Source organism: Equus asinus, chromosome 8 (assembly GCF_041296235.1).
Source record: "Equus asinus isolate D_3611 breed Donkey chromosome 8, EquAss-T2T_v2, whole genome shotgun sequence".
Classification (NCBI taxonomy): domain Eukaryota; kingdom Metazoa; phylum Chordata; class Mammalia; order Perissodactyla; family Equidae; genus Equus; species Equus asinus.
In genome coordinates, this window is record NC_091797.1 from 46,791,341 (window position 1) to 46,809,769 (window position 18,429).

Genomic DNA, 18,429 nt, shown 5'->3' on the forward strand with positions numbered 1-18,429 from the left:
TTTATGGCCCCATTCCATCTTCAAAGCCAGAAATGGCCAGTCAAGTCTTTCTCACCCAGCATCGCTCTGACGCTGATTTCCTGCCTCTCTCTTCCTCCTCTATAATCACAAAAGTCCTTTGTGATTGAGTCCATGTGAATAATCCAAGATAATCTCCCCATCTCAAGGTCAATTGATTAGCAATCTTAATTCCGTCTGCAACCTTAATTCACCTTTGCCTTGTAATGTAACATGCTCACGGTTTCTGAGCGTTAGGACGTGGACATGTTTGGGGGGCTATTATTTTACCCACTACACAGAGCATAATTTGTTGATCCTTGTGTAGGTTGTACTACAATCTTCCTTCTCTTCAACCCCCTTTGACTTCTCTCCATTCAAATGCTATACTGCCGAATGTAGACAGATGGGGGCAAAAACTCTGTAACGACACAAAGAATTGATGGACTGGACCAATGGCTTTTAAATTGTGTGCTCCTTTCCGTTCTATCTCAATGCAGCAGATATTTTTGAGTGCCTGCTCTTCATTCTTTCAACAAATACCTTTCGAATACCTATGTGCTGAGCTCTGTTAAGTGCTGGGGATAGAGCAGTTCACAATATGGGCATGGTATCTGCTTTCTTGGAGCTTACACGTTGGTGGAAACTGACAAACACTGTATCACCAAATAAACAAGAAAAATATCAGAAAGTAACAAGTACTAGGCAGAGAAGTAAGATAGAGCAATGTGAGTGACTGAGTGGACACTGGAATAGGAATGAGGAGAGTTTCCTGAGATACAAATGATAAGCAGCAGCTAATCATGTGAAAAAAGGGGAAGAACATTCCAGGCAGAGGGTGTAACAATGACAAAGCCATAAGGTAGGAATGAATTTTCTGTTGGAGAAAGACAAGGTAGCTGGAGTTTAATGGGCAAAGGGAAAGTGGTATGAAATGTGGTCCAAGAGAGAGTTAAGTTCCAGATCACATCTCTGTAAGTCATGGTGAGGACCTTGGATTCTACGTATGACGGAAAGATGTTGGAAAGATTCTAAATAATCTTTATAATCTGTTAATATCTCTTGGCTCTTGCGTAGAGGATGGATTCCAGGATAGCAGGAGTCGTAGAAGAGATAACATTAATTTGTAAGCTATTGCAACAGCCAATCCAACAGATAGAGGTGATTAGACCAAGTTGGTAGTGGAGATGAAAATACTATTTACAGATTTGAGATCTATTTAAAAGGAGATTGAATTGCTAAGACAACAATGGAATGGATATAGTAGGGAGTGAGAGCAAGATGGTGATAAGGATAATTCCCAGATTTGAGGCTTGAGTGGTGATGCCCTTTCCTGGGATGGGGAATATAGAGGACAATCAGTTTGGGGGAACCAGAGTTCTGTTTTAACCATGTTAAGGTTGAGATGCCTATTAGACATCCTAAGTGAGATGTCAACTTAGGCAATTGAATGTGTAAGTTTGGGGATCTGCAATGAGGTTGAGGCTGAAGATATAGACTAGAGTCTTTGGCATATTGCTGGTATTCAAACCATGATCTTAATGAGATTTCCTAGGAAGAGTGTGTACACAAAGAAGTAGACCCATGATGCTACTCTGTGTGGTCTAATACTTAGAAGTTGAACAAAGGAGGATGAGTTGGCCAAGGAGACTGAGAAGAGGCAGGTGGTGATGCTGCTGAAACCAAGAGAGTGAAATAGAGAATTAGAGAGATGGATAGATAGGTAGATAGATAGATAGATAGATAGATAGATAGATAGATAGATAGAGAAAGAGAGAGATAGAAAGAGATATTGCCTGTATTAAAAAGTGCTGGGAGATCAAGTAAGATGAGAACATAAAGACGAACATCATTGTCATTGATAATTTTTACAAAAGCAGTCCTTATGGGGTGCTGCAGCAGAATCCAGATTAGAAACTGTGGGAGAAAGTGAGTGGGTGGGGGATAAAGATAGTGAGTTCATACAGCTAAGCACTAGATGTTTGCCTAGGGAGGACATTCCAAAATGAGGCATCATCTGATTAGCACTTTCTCCAAAAATCTACCTTTCCTATCCATAGGAGAAAGGTTTATTTTTGTATGATGTACAGATATTCTATTATTACATTTACTGGGCACAATTAATTTTAGCAGAAGCAAAATTACTAAGAGTCAAACGAAATAATTTCATGAGCAGCTGAAAATTATACTAATGCTTATTAAAAGGGAGATTAGAAGAAATATTGAATATTTGTAAGACTATTGTTGGCACAAGGAAAGTTTACAGATGGTCAGTCTATGGCAAAAAGATCACTTAACTGTTGACGTTGGGACTGAGTGAGACTAAATTCCTGTTTTTATGAAACTCCTGAGTGTCACTAAAACTACTTCTCTGTCCCATTGGAGTAAACTTTCTGCCCTAGGTAACACCTACCCAGAGTAAGTCACAGTTAGGATGTCTGAGATTTCTTTAGCAATAACTACACAACCATTGCACGTAACAATTGCCGTTATGCCCTAAATTCACCAGTTTACTGTGAAAGTTTACTGTGCAAGGAATCTATCCTTGCAAGCATGTGTTTTAAATTTTTAATGTTTTATCTTTGACTCCTTCCATGGAGTGTGTCTGTAGTTGCTTTTGACTATGGCACGGACAGAAGGGGAACATGTTCTTATGTTGTTTAAGTTCTCTTCCATCGGAGTTTGTCCTTGTGCAATTCTTTGGTGTTAAGTAATTTTAATTTTCTGGTTTTAAGGCCTGCTTTTGAAAATCTACTTTGGATATTCACATACTTCTGAACATTCACATTGGCTCACTGATCTTGGGCCTGTAAGAGGTATATACCCATACAAATTCTATTACAAATAATACTTATAGACAATGCTGAAAATTTGATTTTTGTATAATGCTTTGCATATTTAACAAATGTCTTTTCAAAACCTGTTATATGGCTGACATTGTGCTTGGCACGAGACTTACAAAGACAAAAGTTATTGTCTATGCCTGATTAGTGTCTATGCCTGAAGGAGCATAGTGATTAGGGGGGCAGAATTGATACAAGAAATCATTAAAAGTAAGTGTGATTCATGGATAGATGAAGTATGTGAGATAGAGCAGTAGTGTATAGGGGTAGCTATTGGTTCTGTTTGGTTGTAGGGTTGGGGAATGAGATCAGAGGTGATTTTTATAGAGCTGGATAGGATTTGAACCATGAGTAAGACTCCAATAGGCAGCCACACAGGGACAAGGGCAAAAGCAGTCGACTGGGCATTGAGGGTATAGGCATAAGACATAAACTAGCACAGTGATACTGGGACCTACACATTCTTTGTCATGACTACACGTGGGCTGCAATTGAAGCCACTCCACCTGACGAAAAGGATGTGTGGTAGTGAGGAGTTGAGGGGACTTTCATTGGAGTTGAAAACCAAAATATTCAGGCCAGGGTGTAGAATGGCTTATCACCTGGGTTTCAAAACTACTCTGATGGTGGGACACAAGATGGGGAGAAACATGGGTTGGTGAGGTTTTTATTTAAAATGAGGTAGAAGGAGCACTCAGTGAAGAAGCTAAGGATTTATATGAGTTAATTGTATCAAAACTGGGATGTCAGTAAGCCCAGAGGGAAGTTTTGGAAGAATTACATACTAGCAGAGAGGGTGAGGGAGTAAGGTTGTAGGGGTCATAGAGCAGGAAGGGAATCAACATGTGAGAAAGAGATTAAACCAGGAACTTGTCTTTTGTCTTACATTTCAATGAACATTTATTGAGGATTTATTGTGTGCAGTGACCAGGCTTTCTCTTGGGAAACAAACACTCAAAAGAGAGGAAAGGAGCCACCGGGTATGTACGCGGAAAGATAAATAGCCCGTGTCTCTGTGATCTTTCCACAAGATGCTAAGCCTGTAAAGAGCAGCCCTTTCATATTTCTAGAGTGACTTTTATACAGTAGATCTTGATACACGTTTACCAATCAATCAAATAAATGAAATCTACCTTGTTCATTTAAAAACTCCTATTTTACATTATTGTCCATTAATTACATACGGTACCACCAAATGCATCTATTTATCATGTGTTCCAATAACATTTAATGATATGGCAAATATTCATGCTATGATTTTAAAGTAAAAAAAAAACTTTAAAAATTTTATATAGAATAAGATTCCAGTTTTGTGAATTTGTGTGAGAGAGTCAATTGTCAAATAGTGGTGGTTCTGTCTGGGTCATGAGATTAAAAGGATGCTTATTTTCTTATTCTTCCAAGTTTTCTAAAATGCATCCATATTATATAAACAGTTTATAATCAGAAAATGCTACTTAAAAATGTTTTTTCTCTAGGAATTCATGTTATTCTATTTTTAATTTTACGTAACATTTAAAAAGTTAAAAGTAAATGTTAAAATCCTATGTAGGCTTTCTCCTATCACCAAGTAACTTTTCAGCCATTCTTCCTTTTTTTGTCTGTTTATTCTTATGACTCCTTTCTGACCATTTCTTACTCTGCACTGCTGAAGGAGATGGCTTACGCATCTCAGCTCACCGATGAACAAAACTCTCCCCTGACACCTCACACAAACACTTTCATCTTTGTCTTCTCTATTTGCGTCACTGTACACAATGTCGAGTTTTGTTGCTTTGCCTTTTGGATCCTTGTGGCTGCCATTTTCCATTCCAGTGCCCTTTCAGTTTTATTTTCTTCATTCTTATTGATCGTATTCTTCTTTTCTGGTGAAATGCTTATCCTGAAACACATCTGTAAGCCATTCATAGCTCTGCTTAGGTACAGTTAAACATTTCACTGAATGTGAGTATTTGAGAATACGTTCCTTTAGTATCTGTAAATTTCTCTTTGTAGTCTCTTTGAAAGCAAGTGCAACACTTGGGTGCAAAAATGTTGTCCAAAAAAGTCATGTACATAGGTCATAACTATAGTCTACTGCGTCCAGCTTCTGTCTCTGGAAGGTTGACTCAAGGGGCGTTTTCTGAATGAGTATGATTCTTGTCTTCTAAGGTAATTCAGAAGGTAGAAATGAATGTCAAACATACCTAATTCTCCTTTTTAAACCATTTTGGAGATAACATTTGATAAATTGTGTGTCCCTGTTTTGAAATCCGCCCCTGCACATTTTCAGTGTTGTAAACTCCACATGTGAATAAAATGAGTTTATTTTTATTGTTTCTACCATTGAGTTCCAAGTTCTAGAATTTTGATGGAGAGATAAATATCAGCTTACTCTGTCTCTGTTGACTTCAATTTTATAGACTTGGATTACTCCCTTTCACATTTCCTCTCTTAGGACGGAATAATTGCAAGCTATTTTTGTAGCTCCTTGAAGTGTCCTTCCCTGCACTTTTCTCAGCTCAAGGATTACTTTGTTGAGTACATGACCGAAACTCTGCATTTACTCCAGGCCTGTATATACGAGAACATCATCGCATTCACTGTCTCGTTTTCTATATTCTTTCTTCTCATATCACTGGGCTTTTGGCTGCAATTTCATTTTGGATCCATGTCCTCAGTTGTGAGATGCTGCAGAGTCAGGACATAATGCTTAGATACACTGTGTGTTGGGGAAGATTGGTTGTAGAGATAATCCAAAATGGCTGCCAAACATGAAATCATCATTTGGTAATGATTTGTAGTGATTCCTGTGTATATGTATAGTTTCAGTTTACGTATATATATATTTATAGGGTGATTTAACTGTGACAACTCTAGTGAATGAAAAATTACTTTGGATTGCTTAAGCATACAAGAGCTGGTGGAAAGAAAGAATCATTGGGCAAAAAGACTTTTTTGGATGATAGGAAAAACCAGTCTGGGAATAAATGATTGCTGTAGATAATCCTCAAAATGAATTAATCCATGTGAATTAATCTAACATGTATAATCAACTTTGAGGGTAGCTCTGTTGTCCCTGGATTTTAAAAAGGAGAGTAGAGAAGCAACATCCAGTCAAGTTACAAAAAATGTAATTAAAAAGGAAAATGGTTTCTCTAGGAGAAACCCAAAGGGCTTGAGTTTGGTTCTGTTTCCTCTGTCCCTCCTTCTCTGCCTTCCTTTGTCACCTGACTTTGGCATCTCAGCTTCTAAACACTCTCCTATAGGACTTACCTCTCAGAGCACCTACCTTGGGGCACCTCATTGGTGATGCGTCTAAATCTGTCTACTCATTGGTCTGTAAGCAACTTGAAGAAACAGTCTGCATCTCATTCATATCTTAGATAGTCATATTGGCTCACATTGTACCTTACATATAATTGATCCTCAACAAAGGTAAAAGTCTATTTAATTGAGTGTCTTCATAACTTTAACAATATGAAGTATTATTATGTGAAATGTGTTAAATCATTATGCTCTAGGAAACAAGCTTCCATTAGAGAAATAGAGGGGGTTTAAGGCACAAGATAAAAACATTTTCTAGACTACAGAGATAATCAAATACCATAATAGATTATCAGAGAAGGAGGGGAAATCTCCATCCTTGGAGATCCTTAAAAATTGGAGAGAGAAAACATCAGTGGGAATGACGGAAGCGTTAAACCTGTCTTGAGGCAAGTAGATAGACAGAATGACAGATGGTTCTGTGATTCTTTGATTACTTGGCCTGGAGAAAGAAGGCTGAGGGGAGACATTAAAACTACTTCAAATATGGAAAATAGCTATTATTGCTTTCCATAGGAAACCAAATCGAAGGAGCTTAACCTAAAATCTTAAGGGATTTAGGTTACATTTTATAGTTAAGGATTTTAAGACATAGGCTGTGAAAATCCTGTGGAAATCCACAAAATGAAAGATTGATTTGTGCGAGATGCGGAGTCAGCTCTCTGATTCTGTTGTAGTAAAAATATTTTTTGTAGTACTCTGAATAGAGGAAAGTATTCCAATACATTATGTTCAGTGTATCGTATTCTCTTGGGAAAGGGAAACTTCTAAAAGTAGTATTTTAAAGCACCAAGCATCATCATCATTTTATGAATAGGTGGGGAGAACAGAGATAGGTATGAAGTCTTTCCATCTAAATACCTGTACAGGCTTGTGTTATTAAATCAGTAGCCACTTACCTCTTAGTTAGAATACATAAGAAATGGGGATGTAATATACAGCATATAACATAGTTAACAATATTGTAATTACTTTGTATAATGACAGATGGTTACTACTCTCATCAGGGTGATCATTTCATAATGGATATAAATGTCAAATCACTGTGTTGTACACCTGAAATTAATACAATATTAAATGTCAACTATACTTCAATAAAAACACATCAATAGCAAAAGGGTGAGGAGGATTCTGGGACACAGCTCTGCCCTGCTGCGTCAGCCTGGTTTTGGCCACTGAACCTTTTCCCAATGAAAATGTGGAAGAACTGGAGGGGAGGAGGCTACGGAAGTCCTCTCAATAAAAAGAGAACCAAAATACCTATTAACAAATAGTCTTCATTAGATATTTGATTGTAATGTCAACATTCAGCCACACGATGTCACAATTGGATTTTGATTTTCACCGTACTTCTCTCCAATAATAGATGAAGGCATTTTCAAAGCTGGAGAAGAGAGATCTGAGACGCGGGGGGCAGCAGAGGTCCAAGAAGATGAAGATACGCAAGTTGAGATTCCAGTTGATCAGGTAATCTCCATGCCTGAAAAAACTGGCATAAACCAGTTACTATTATTTTTCTTTCAAGTTTTGAGATATCTGTTCCATGTTGTTCCTATGCATATATTAATTAAACCCTCTCAGGTGCTGTGTGGCTGAATGACTTTAAAAATAAAACAAAACAAAACATCTTCAGTTTTTCCTGGTATTCCTACAAAGAATAGCCATTTGCACAATGTCTGTTTTTATTATTATTATGGAAAATGGTATATCTTTAATAAACGGCATTGAAGAATAAGGTAGATTGGAGTTAGGTTTGAGATACAAAGAGGGAGTTTTGATGCCAAAAAAGGGTATTGGCTTGGAGTTTTTATCTAGAAAAAAGTCCTTCATTTACAAAACCATTTTTTTTTAAATGCCATGATATTCTCTTCTATTTGGAAATCAAATATTTACTATGTGTGTGTTGATTTTCTTTCTTAGGCCAGTGGAACACTGTACTTTTAGGATTGTGTGTGTGTGTGCATGCGTGTGCATGTGTGTACACATGTGCTTATAGAAGGGACTAAGTAGTGCTAATTCTGGCTAAATGATGCAAGAAATAAAAGTAGTTAGGGGGCCGGCCTGGTGGGGTAGCGGTTAAGTTTGCACATTCTGCTTCGGTGGCTTGGGGTTCACTGGTTCGAATCCCGGGTGTGGACCTATGCACCACTTGTCAAGCCATGCTGTGGCAGGCGTCCCACATATAAAGTGGAGGAAGATGGGCACAGATGTTAGCTCAGAGCCAATTCTTCCTCAGCAAAAAGAGGAGGATGGGTGGCAGATGTTAGCTCAGGGCTAATCTTCCTCAAAAAAAAAAAAAAAGTCAGTTAGACTTTTAATACTGAATGCAACCATGTTTCTTACAATTCTAAGTGGAGGATTGGAATTTAGATGAAGAGGGGAAATTTATGATCCCAAGCTCAAGGGAATAGAAGTCACTAGGAATTGCCACTTGTCCTCTGACTATTATGTGATATTTTCCTTTCAAAAAGCAAATTTCACAATCCAGCAAATTCCATAAATGATCTTCTCAATTGCATTTGACTTAGCACGGCAGCACAGTCACTGCTTGATTATTCCACAGGCATTTTCTGTAAGCATCGCCTTCCTGATGACAAGCCTAATGTATTAAAAATCACACAGATTTCAAAAATCCAATTTATTATCCAGGATTAGCTACAACTAATAATTTTTCATAAACTCTCGTTACAGGTATTTTTTCTTCTGAGGGAAAATGGAATTTTAAGTCTTCTCTGAAGCTATAATTAAATATTATATTTTAAGACAAGAGTAATCCTCATGTATATACAACACCTGATAGCTACCGAAACCAAGACTAATTTATATTCCAAAGTCAAAATGCCAAATACAAGAGGAAATCATAGCTTTATTACCAAAAGAGAAATCTCTTTGTTAATCACTGAACAAGTTACAAAATTTGTAATTGGTATTTCTTAGAAGTTTGATGATCACAAGGGAGAGGAGCTGGCAGAAAGAACTGATTTCTGATGATACTCGAACAGCCTTGAATAAATGTTCACAGAGCTGGATGTCTTATTTGACTGGAGAGTGCTAGCTTATTAAAATACAAGTATGCAAGAAAGACTGACTAGACAGGTTGGTAAAAGCTGGGCTATATCAACAAACTCATGTAAGCTTGAAGGAAATAAAGCCAGGTAACAAAAGGTCAGAATTACCTTCTTCTTTGACTCTATTATTAATAGAATTGGGATTGTCCAGCTCACATGGTTGACATGAGATGCTTAGGAAGTCAGGTCTTAGAGTCATTCTCTCTGACGTCTGGTGACCTTTTGCTCCATACCCTAAGCAGTTATGTTATTAATATAGTGACAAACCAAGTGACATTGCGGAGAAATGAGTGTAGAGCTCTATTATAGTAGGAACAGACTAGCTCCTTAAGAACAACTCTGAGGACGTGCCCTAAATGGTGATGTTCACTAATTGATAGCTACTGTTTATTTAGTACCTGATGAGTGCCAGACACTGTACTAGGCACTTTTATCCCATATAATTGTGATGACAACCCCATAAAACATATACAGAAAGAAAGTGAGCTCACGTAGTTGGAATTACTTGCCCCAGGTTGTACCATTAAGTAGAGAAGTTGGGATTTGAATTCATGTCTGTCTAACTTCAAAACACAGGAGTGATCTTGGGGAAGAGTATTAAATGAAAAAAAAAACAGACAATTATTAACCCAGGGAAGGGAAAAATTCTTGCATAAGTAAAGAAATGTAGTTATTGTATAGTACTTGGCTCAGCTATAAATGATACTTACATACACTCCCTTTGGGGCCATAATTATTTAACTTCTTTGGGCTGGTTTGCCATCATCTAAATGATTCATGTTGTAATTTTAGTCAAAGGGCCATGAAGAAGGGTGTGTGTGTGTGTGTGTGTATGTGTGTGTGTGGGTGTGTATAAATATCATGTGCAAATTCGCCAAATAGTTTATCTATGCCTGAAAAGCAGACCAAGTTTTAGAAGTAAATATCGAGGCCTCTGTTGGGAGACAATTCTCCATGGATCTCTGTCTCTGCATATCTGGTGAGCAGGAGCACCGATTGCCTTTGTTCTGGACTATGTTTTCAAGGATGTTTGTATAGTGAACATCTTGAAAAACAGAGCTAGTGACTTCCTTTGGAATATTCATTCTCAACTGGAGGTGATTTTGCCTCCCAGGGGATATGTGGCAATTTCTGGCAACACTTTTGATTGTTATAACTGAGAGAATGCTACCTGCATCTAGGGGGTAGCGGCCAGGGATGCTGCTAAATATCTTGTAATCACGTGACAGCCCTCACAACAAAAAATTATCCAGTCCGAAGTGTCAGAAGTGCTGAGATTGAGAAACCCTGCTGTGGAGACCAGGTTTGTTAATTGTCCACTATCATGAAGATAATGTTTCCCTATGGTGCAAAGGTCAGGGAGTGGGTACAAATGCTGATACTCTGGCTACTGCTATTGCTGTGAGCAATAAAGTTCTCTGTCTCTGACCCAGTAGTCTCATGTCTTCTGCTAGCATGCATGAAACTGTGGCAGGCTAATGTGGTAGCTTGCAAGTGGGGTAAAATTTCAGACCCTTCATGGTCCTTGATAGCCTCTACTGGTACCATTTACCATGATGTTTATGTGTGTAAGTGGGTGTAATGTGGCACTGTGGACTAATTTGAGCCAAGAAAGAGTCTGAGCTCTGTCCCAAGATCCAGACTCTTCATTTTTTTAGAGACAAGTTAGTGATCCTGGATCTCATACTACTTCTAAACCATTGGAAAACTGAAGAATGTTTTTTATGTATTTTTTTATGTATTTGGAGTGGCCAGGACAAATAGCTTTTCTCAGGGGAGAGTTTAGGCTAATAAGAATAAAGTACTCTTTTAAAAATTTCTAACTTTTTTGCATGCACATTCAAGTCAATCTGGTTGTTCATAAGCAGTGGAGCAAGTGTCTGATTAATCAACACCTGTAGTTATACCCTGGCGCTGATGACTCTGTGTCAATCTGCTCCATTTATAAAATGATGCTTTTCCAAGCTAAGAAGGCAAGAAATGAGTCTACTCTATTATAGTTAAGTGAACTGCCCCTAGTAAGTAACCATCAGGCAGGAGACTCTGTTATCTAAGAAACACAGGCAAATAAGTGCCTATAAAATAGGCAAATAAGCAATTATATTTTGGATTTTGTTCCATGTGACAGAAAAGTGGGGGAGATGGGGATAGTAACTTTAGAGTGGTTTCGGATTGTTTTATAGCTTTTCCCATCAGCTGGTAGTTGATTTTGAGTGGTAAAATAATGAGAATTGCAAAATATTTTTCCTTTAAGCCAGCATTATGAAGAATGGAGCAGTGAAAGCTTTTTTTTTATTGGAGGCTGTACTATATACTATTTTCTTATTTATTTGGAATTTACTTCTTACTCAAAGTTATACATATAATACTTTGAAAAGTCAACTAATTCAACAAAGATTATAACAAAAATAGCAACCGTGTACCCAACTCTTCCCCACCTGGATTCCTGCTCCACAGAGGTAACGGATTTGAACTAGTTTAGTTAGTTCTCAGGGAATATGCCGCTATATTTCTAAACCATACATCTGTCACTCCTCTTTATTTCACTTACTCTGAGACCTTTGGATCTTACAAGTGATGGCAGCCATAGTTTAATTGGCATGTTTTTTAATTCATAAAGGTACATAAAATAATAGAGATCCTTTTTTTGGCGAGGAAGATTGACCATGAGCTAACATCTGTTGCCAATCTTCCTCTTTTTGCTGGAGGAAGATTGTCACTGAGCTAACATCTGTGCCAATCTTCCTCTGCTTTATGTGGAAAGCTGCCACAGCATAACGGCTTGACTAGTGCTGCTAGGTCTGTGCCTGGGATCTGAGCCTACGAACTCTGGGCTACTGGAGCAGAGCATGTGAACTTAACCACTACGCCACCAGGCCAGCCCCTGGAGATCCTTTTAATTGGTGACATGTCAAATTTGATAAAATAAATTTCTTGCGCACAGCTAGAAGGACCTGCAACTAAGATATACAACTATGTACAGGGGGGAGTTTGGGGAGATAAAGCAGAAAAAAAAAAAAAAGATTGGCAACAGTTGTTGGCCCAGGTGCCAATCTTTAAAAAAAAAAAAATTAATTAATTAATTAATTTCTTGGTTTTATTTTTCAAATTTAGATATTATTTAATATCTTCATCTCTAATGGCTATGGAAGATGATTATTTGGCTCTCTTACCAATCCCTGCCCCCATCCCCCACATAAGGCCACAGGCACACAAACACAGTATTATTTGTAGCTGAGCCATATGGTATTCTGTGCTTGTATTTCCTTTCTTGCGTAACCCATTTTTCCTCCTCCCTATCTTAGGAATTGGCTGTAGTTTTTTTTTTTTTTTCATTTGCTTAGTTTTTTGTGTAGCTATTACCAAGCCATCTTCAAACTCTGCTAGAACTGTTGATCTCCTCTTGGTTTACTCAAACATATCCAGTGATGATGAAATCTCCATTCATTTTTTTCTCAAGCCCTTCAATCATCTGCCTCAAGCTGGTTAGTTGTTTTCTAGATCTGTTTTTCAGAGTTATCCTGGTATTTTTCTTCACTATTTTTCTGGGAATTTCCTTGGCTTCTCCAGTGGATGGATCTCCTATTTCTTGGATTTTACCTTTTCCAGTTGATCACACCTTCATTTTTTGTGGAACTCGCCTCTTGTAGCCTCCTGAGAAAAACTTCATGGGAGGCACATTTTTGGGGGAGGATTTGTATGTCTGAAAATGTCTTTTTTTCTCTACTCAAACTTGACTGTAACTATGGCTAGTATAAAATTTTAGGTTAGGTGTAATTTCTCTCCAGATTTTGAAGGTGTTACTCAATTGTCCTTCTCATCCAGTATGGCAGTTGGGAAGTTTGAAGCCATTCTGTTTTCTGAACCATTATAAATAGCTTTTTTTCCCTTTCTGGAAGATTTTAGGCTCTTTTTTGTTCTGGTGTTTTGAAAATTTCCAATTATATGCCTTGTGCAGGTCTTTCGGCTTATTGGACTGGGTACGTAATGGGTTTTTTATTTTGAAAATATTTGTTTTTAAGTTCTGAAAAAAATTATTGAGTTATCTCTTTGATAATTTTATTCTCTCCATTTCTCTGCTCTCTTCTGGAACTCCAAGTATTTGGATATAGGATCTCTGAGACTGATCATCTAATTTTCTCTCCTACTTTCCATCTCTATGGATTTTTTCTATTTTCTCAACTTTTTAAAAATCAGAAATCTTCAACTTTTATCTTCCATCAACTGATATTTTTCCTAATCATCATATTTTTAATTTCTAAGAGCTCTTTCATATTTTCTGAACGTTCCTTTTTTTTTTTTTTAAAAGATTGGCACCTGTGCTAACATCTGTTGCCAATCTTTTTTGTCTTCTTCTTCTCCCCAAAGCCCCCCAGTACATAGTTGCATATTCTGGTTGTGAGTGCCTCTGGTTGTGCTATATGGGACGCCACCTCAACATGACCTGATGAGCGGTGCCATGTCTGTGCCCAAGATCCAAACCAGCGAAACCCTGGGCTGCTGAAGTGGAGCACGGGAACTTAACCACTTGGCCATGGGCCCAGCCCCTGAATGTTCCTTTTTATAGCATCCTATTCTTGTTTTATGGATGTGATATCTCTCCTTATCTCTCCAAGGTTTAATCTATTATGTTAAACTTTGTTTTCCTGCACTATCTGTTTTTCTTCTGAGTTTCTTTTGTTCTTTCTATGTTTTGATCTCTGCCTCCATGTTAGAGGCTCTCCTTGGCTGGCTGGTTAGATTTTAGAGTAAAGCATTTAGGAAACTGTCCATAGGCAGAGCTGTTAGGTTGGGTGAGTTTCATTGTAGGCTGATTGGTTTTGGCCATTTTTATTGGCAGACTTTTACTTTTTGGTATCTATATTGTTCCTTTGGGTTGGTTTATTTCCTTTAAAGTGGAATCTTTTTATCACTTGCCTTGGCTGGCAGCACTTGGCATCTGACCATGGGAAGGGAGCTTGGGTACTTTAAGTAAAGAGATTTATTATTCTTGGCTTCAGTACAGTGCCCTCGTTCCCAGCTGTGCTGGAGTCCAGCTTCCCTGCAGTTCACCATCTTCAGAGAATAAATCTCTTGTATTTCTTAAGGGTGTGGGGGGATCTTGAGAGTCTATCTGCTTCTTTTAAAGACTTTAAGCCAATCCACCTATTTTTAGGGATACCCATGCCCTTTTCTCCAGAGACAGATGGTTTCTCCAATCCCCAAGCCTTCTATAGGCTTTTCAGCATGCAAAGGCTTACTTCTTGGCTTCCCCTCCTTGCAGGCTCAAATTTTTAGCTCCCTCAGGTCTGCTGTTAATTGGCTCCACCACAGTTGACTTTACTGTCTCCCAGATTTTGTGGCTGTTATCTCCTTTTCAGGCTTCTATGTCCTTATAGATCCATCCCTTTTTAAATTGCCTTCACTGACAATTTAGAGGGGCATCAGCAGGGAGCTAAGCAAAAAACACATTTGTTCAATCTGCTGGGTTTAACCAGAAATCGCTTTCACACTAATTCATCAAAGGGAAAATAAACTGCTTTAATAGAATCTACACTAGAGATGGCAAACTGGCAGCCTGTGACAAATCCCCTATGAGAGAATCTTCTTTGGCTGGCACAGGGCTTACAATATAGAAATATCTTTAGTAGGCCATGTGCTCTTTAGTTCACCACAGGCCTCAGCACTCTCTGTTATTTAACATAGGATATATATTCCTGAATTAAACATTTATGGTATTTGCCCAGACCCTGGGGCATTTGAGTTTGTGATTATTGGTCTACACATAGAGAAGATATTGCCATTTTAAAGAATCTTCAACCTAGAAACAGGAGGTTTAAAATACAAATATGTCCATTGCCATATTTTTTTTTAATTGTAACAGGGGTTTATAACATTATATAAATTTTGGGTGTACCTCATTGTATTTTGATTTCTGTGTAGATCACATCATGTTCACCATCCAAAGACTAATTACAATCCATCACCACACACATAAACCTAATTACCCCTGTCACCCTCCTCCATCCCCTCTTCCTATCTCATAACCAACAATCCAATCTCTGTCTGTATGTGTTTGTTTGTCGTTGTTTTTATCTCCTATGTATGAATGAGATCATATAGAATTTGACTTTCTCCCTCTGACTTATTTCGCTTAGCATAATACCCTCTAAGTCCATCTGTGTTGTCACAATTGGCCAGATTTCATGATTTCATATGGCTGAGTACTATTCCATTGTGTATATATACCACGTCTTCTTTATCAATTCATCCCTTGATGAGCACCTAGGTTGCTGCCAAGTCTTGGCTATTGTGATAATGCTGCAATGAGCATAGGGGTGCATATATCTTTATGCATTCATGTTCTTTGGATAAATACCCAGCAGTGGAATAGCTGGATCATGTGGTAGTTCTAATCTTAATTTTTTTTTTTTTTAAAGATTTTATTTTTTCCTTTTTCTCCCCAAAGCCCCCCGGTACATAGTTGTGTATTCTTCGTTGTGGGTTCTTCTAGTTGTGGCATGTGGGATGCTGCCTCAGCGTGGTCTGATGAGCAGTGCCATGTCCGCGCCCAGGATTCGAACTAACGAAACACTGGGCCGCCTGCAGCGGAGCGCGCGAACTTAACCACTCGGCCACGGGGCCAGCCCCACCCTCTAATCTTAATTTTTTGAGGAATCTCTATACTGTTTTCCATAGTGGCTGCACCAGTTTGCACTCCCACCAGCATATATGAGAATTCCCTTCTTTCACATCCTCTCCAATACTTGTTGTTTCCTGTGTTGTTAATTATAGCCGTTCTGACAGGAGTGAGGTGATATCTTATTATAGTTTTGATTTGCGTTTCCCTGATAATTAATGATGTTGAACATCGTTTCATGTGCCTGATGGCCATCTGTCTATCTTCTTTAGAGAAATGTCTCTTCAGATCTTTCGCCCATCTTTTAATTGGGTGTTAGCTTTTTTGTTGTTGAGATGTATGAGTTCTTTATATATTTTACATATTAACCCCTTATCGGGTATATGGTTTGCAAATATCTTCTCCCAGTTGTTAGGTTGTCTTTTCATTTTGTTGATAGTTTTCTTTGCTGTGCAGAAGCTTTTTAGTTTGATGTAGTCCCATTTCTTTATTTTTTCCTATTATTTCCCTTCCTTGGTCAGACGTGGTACTTGAAAATATGCTGCTAAGACTGATGTTGAAGAGCATACTGCCTGTGTTTTCTTCTAGAAGTGTCATGGTTTCATGTCTTACATTCAAGTCTTTAATCCATTTTGAGTTCATTTTTGTCAGGTGTAAGATAATGGTCTACTTTCATTCTTTTGCATGTGGTTGTCCAGTTTTCCCAACACCATTTATTGGAGAGGCTTTCCTTTCTCCATTGTATGTTCTTGGCTCCCTTCTCAAAACTTAGCTGCCCCTAGATATATGGGTTTATTTCTGGGCTCTTGATTCTGTTCTATGGATCTGTGCATTTGTTTTTGTGCCAGTACCATGCTGTTTTGATTAGTATAGCTTTGTAGTATATTTTTAAACCAGGGAGTGTGATACCTCCAGCTTTGTTCTTTTTTCTCGGGATTCCTTTGGCTATTCGGGGTCTTTTGTTGTTTCCTATAAATTTTAAGATTCCTTGTTCTATTTCTGTGAAAAATGTTGTTGGGACTTCGATAGGGATTGCATTGAATCTGTAGATTGCTTTAGGGAGTATGGACATTTTAACTCTGTTAATTCTTCCAATTCAAGAACACAGAATATCTTTCAATTTCTTTGTATCTTCTTCTATTTCTTGTGACAGTGTTTTATAGTTTTCAGTGTACAGGTATTTCACCTCTTTGGTTAGTTTATTCCTAGATATTTTATTCTTTTTGTTGCAATTATAAACAGGATTATATTCTTAATTTCTCTTTCTGCTACTTCATTCTTAGTGTTTAGAGATGCAACTGGTTTTTGTATGTTGATTTTGTATCCTGCAACTTTACCAGATTCATTTATCATTTCTATAAGTTTTTTGGTGGATTCTTTAGGGTGTTCTGTATATAAAATCATGTCATTTGCAAATAGTGACAATTTTACTTCTTCCTTTCCAGTTTGGTTCCTTTTTATTTCTTTTTCTTGCCTGATTGTTCTGGCTAGGACTTCCAATACTATGTTAAATAAGAGTGGTGAAAGTGGGTATTCTTGTCTGGTTCCTGTTCTTAGAGGGATGGCTTTCAGTTTTTCTCCATCAACAATGATATTAGCTAAGTTGGTCACATATGGCCTTTAGTATGTTGAGGTGCTTTCCTTCTATACACATTTTCTTTAGATTTTTTTTTTATCATAAATGGATGCTATATCTTGTCAAATGCTATCTCTGCATCTGTTGAGATGATCATGTGATTTTTATTCTTCATTTGTTAATGTGGTGTATCATGTTGATTGATTTGCTGATGTTTAACCATCCCGGCATCCCTGGGAGATATCCCACTTGATCATGATGTATGATCTTTTTGATGTATTCTTGTATTCGATTTACTAGTATTTTGTTGAGGATTTTTGCATTGATGTTCATCAGTGATATTGGCCTGTAATTTTCTTTTTTTGTGTTGTCCTTGTCTGATTTTGGTATCAGGGTAATGTTGGTTTTGTGGAATGAGTTGGAAAGCTTCCCCTCCTCTTCAAACTCTTCCTTCTGCAAGAGTTTGAGAAGCGTAAGTATTAAGTCTTCTTTGAATGTTTGGTAGAATTCACCAGGGAAGGTGTCTGGTCCTGGACTTTTATTTTTTGGGAGAATTTTGATTACTGTTTTGATCTCCTTACTGGTTTATTCAAATTCTCCATTTCTTCTTGATTCAGTTTTGGAAGATTGTGTAATTCCAAGGATTCATCCATTTCTTCTAGATTATCCAATTTGTTGGCATATAGCTTTTCATAGTATTCCCTTAGAATCTTTTGTATTTCTGAGGTGTCCATTATAATTTCTCCTCTGTCATTTCTGATTTTATTTATTTGAGCCTTCTCTCTTTTTTTCCTTGGTGAGTCTAGCTAAAGGTTTTCCAGTTTTCTTTATATTTTCCAAGAACTGGCTATTAGTTTCATTGATTTTTTTCTGTTTTTTTTTTTTTTTTTTAGTTTCTTTTTCATTTATTTCTGCTCTTATTTTTATTATTTCCTTTCTTCTATTGATTTTGGGCTTTGTTTGTCCTTATTTTCCAGTTCCTTTAGGTGCACTGTTAAATTGTTTATTTGAGATTTTTCT

The 18,429-nt window shown here is 37.6% G+C and overlaps 1 protein-coding gene across 2 annotated transcripts in view; it reads left to right on the top strand.

The window, feature by feature from the left end:
• DCDC2 (doublecortin domain containing 2) overlaps positions 1-18,429 on the top strand; it is a 176,236-nt gene that overhangs the window by 133,098 nt on the left and 24,709 nt on the right. For both annotated transcript variants that reach the window (XM_014827496.3, XM_070515567.1), the window contains exon 9: positions 7,513-7,613. In XM_014827496.3, the coding sequence (XP_014682982.1) occupies positions 7,513-7,613 (101 nt within the window). The remainder of the gene's footprint in view (positions 1-7,512; positions 7,614-18,429) is intronic.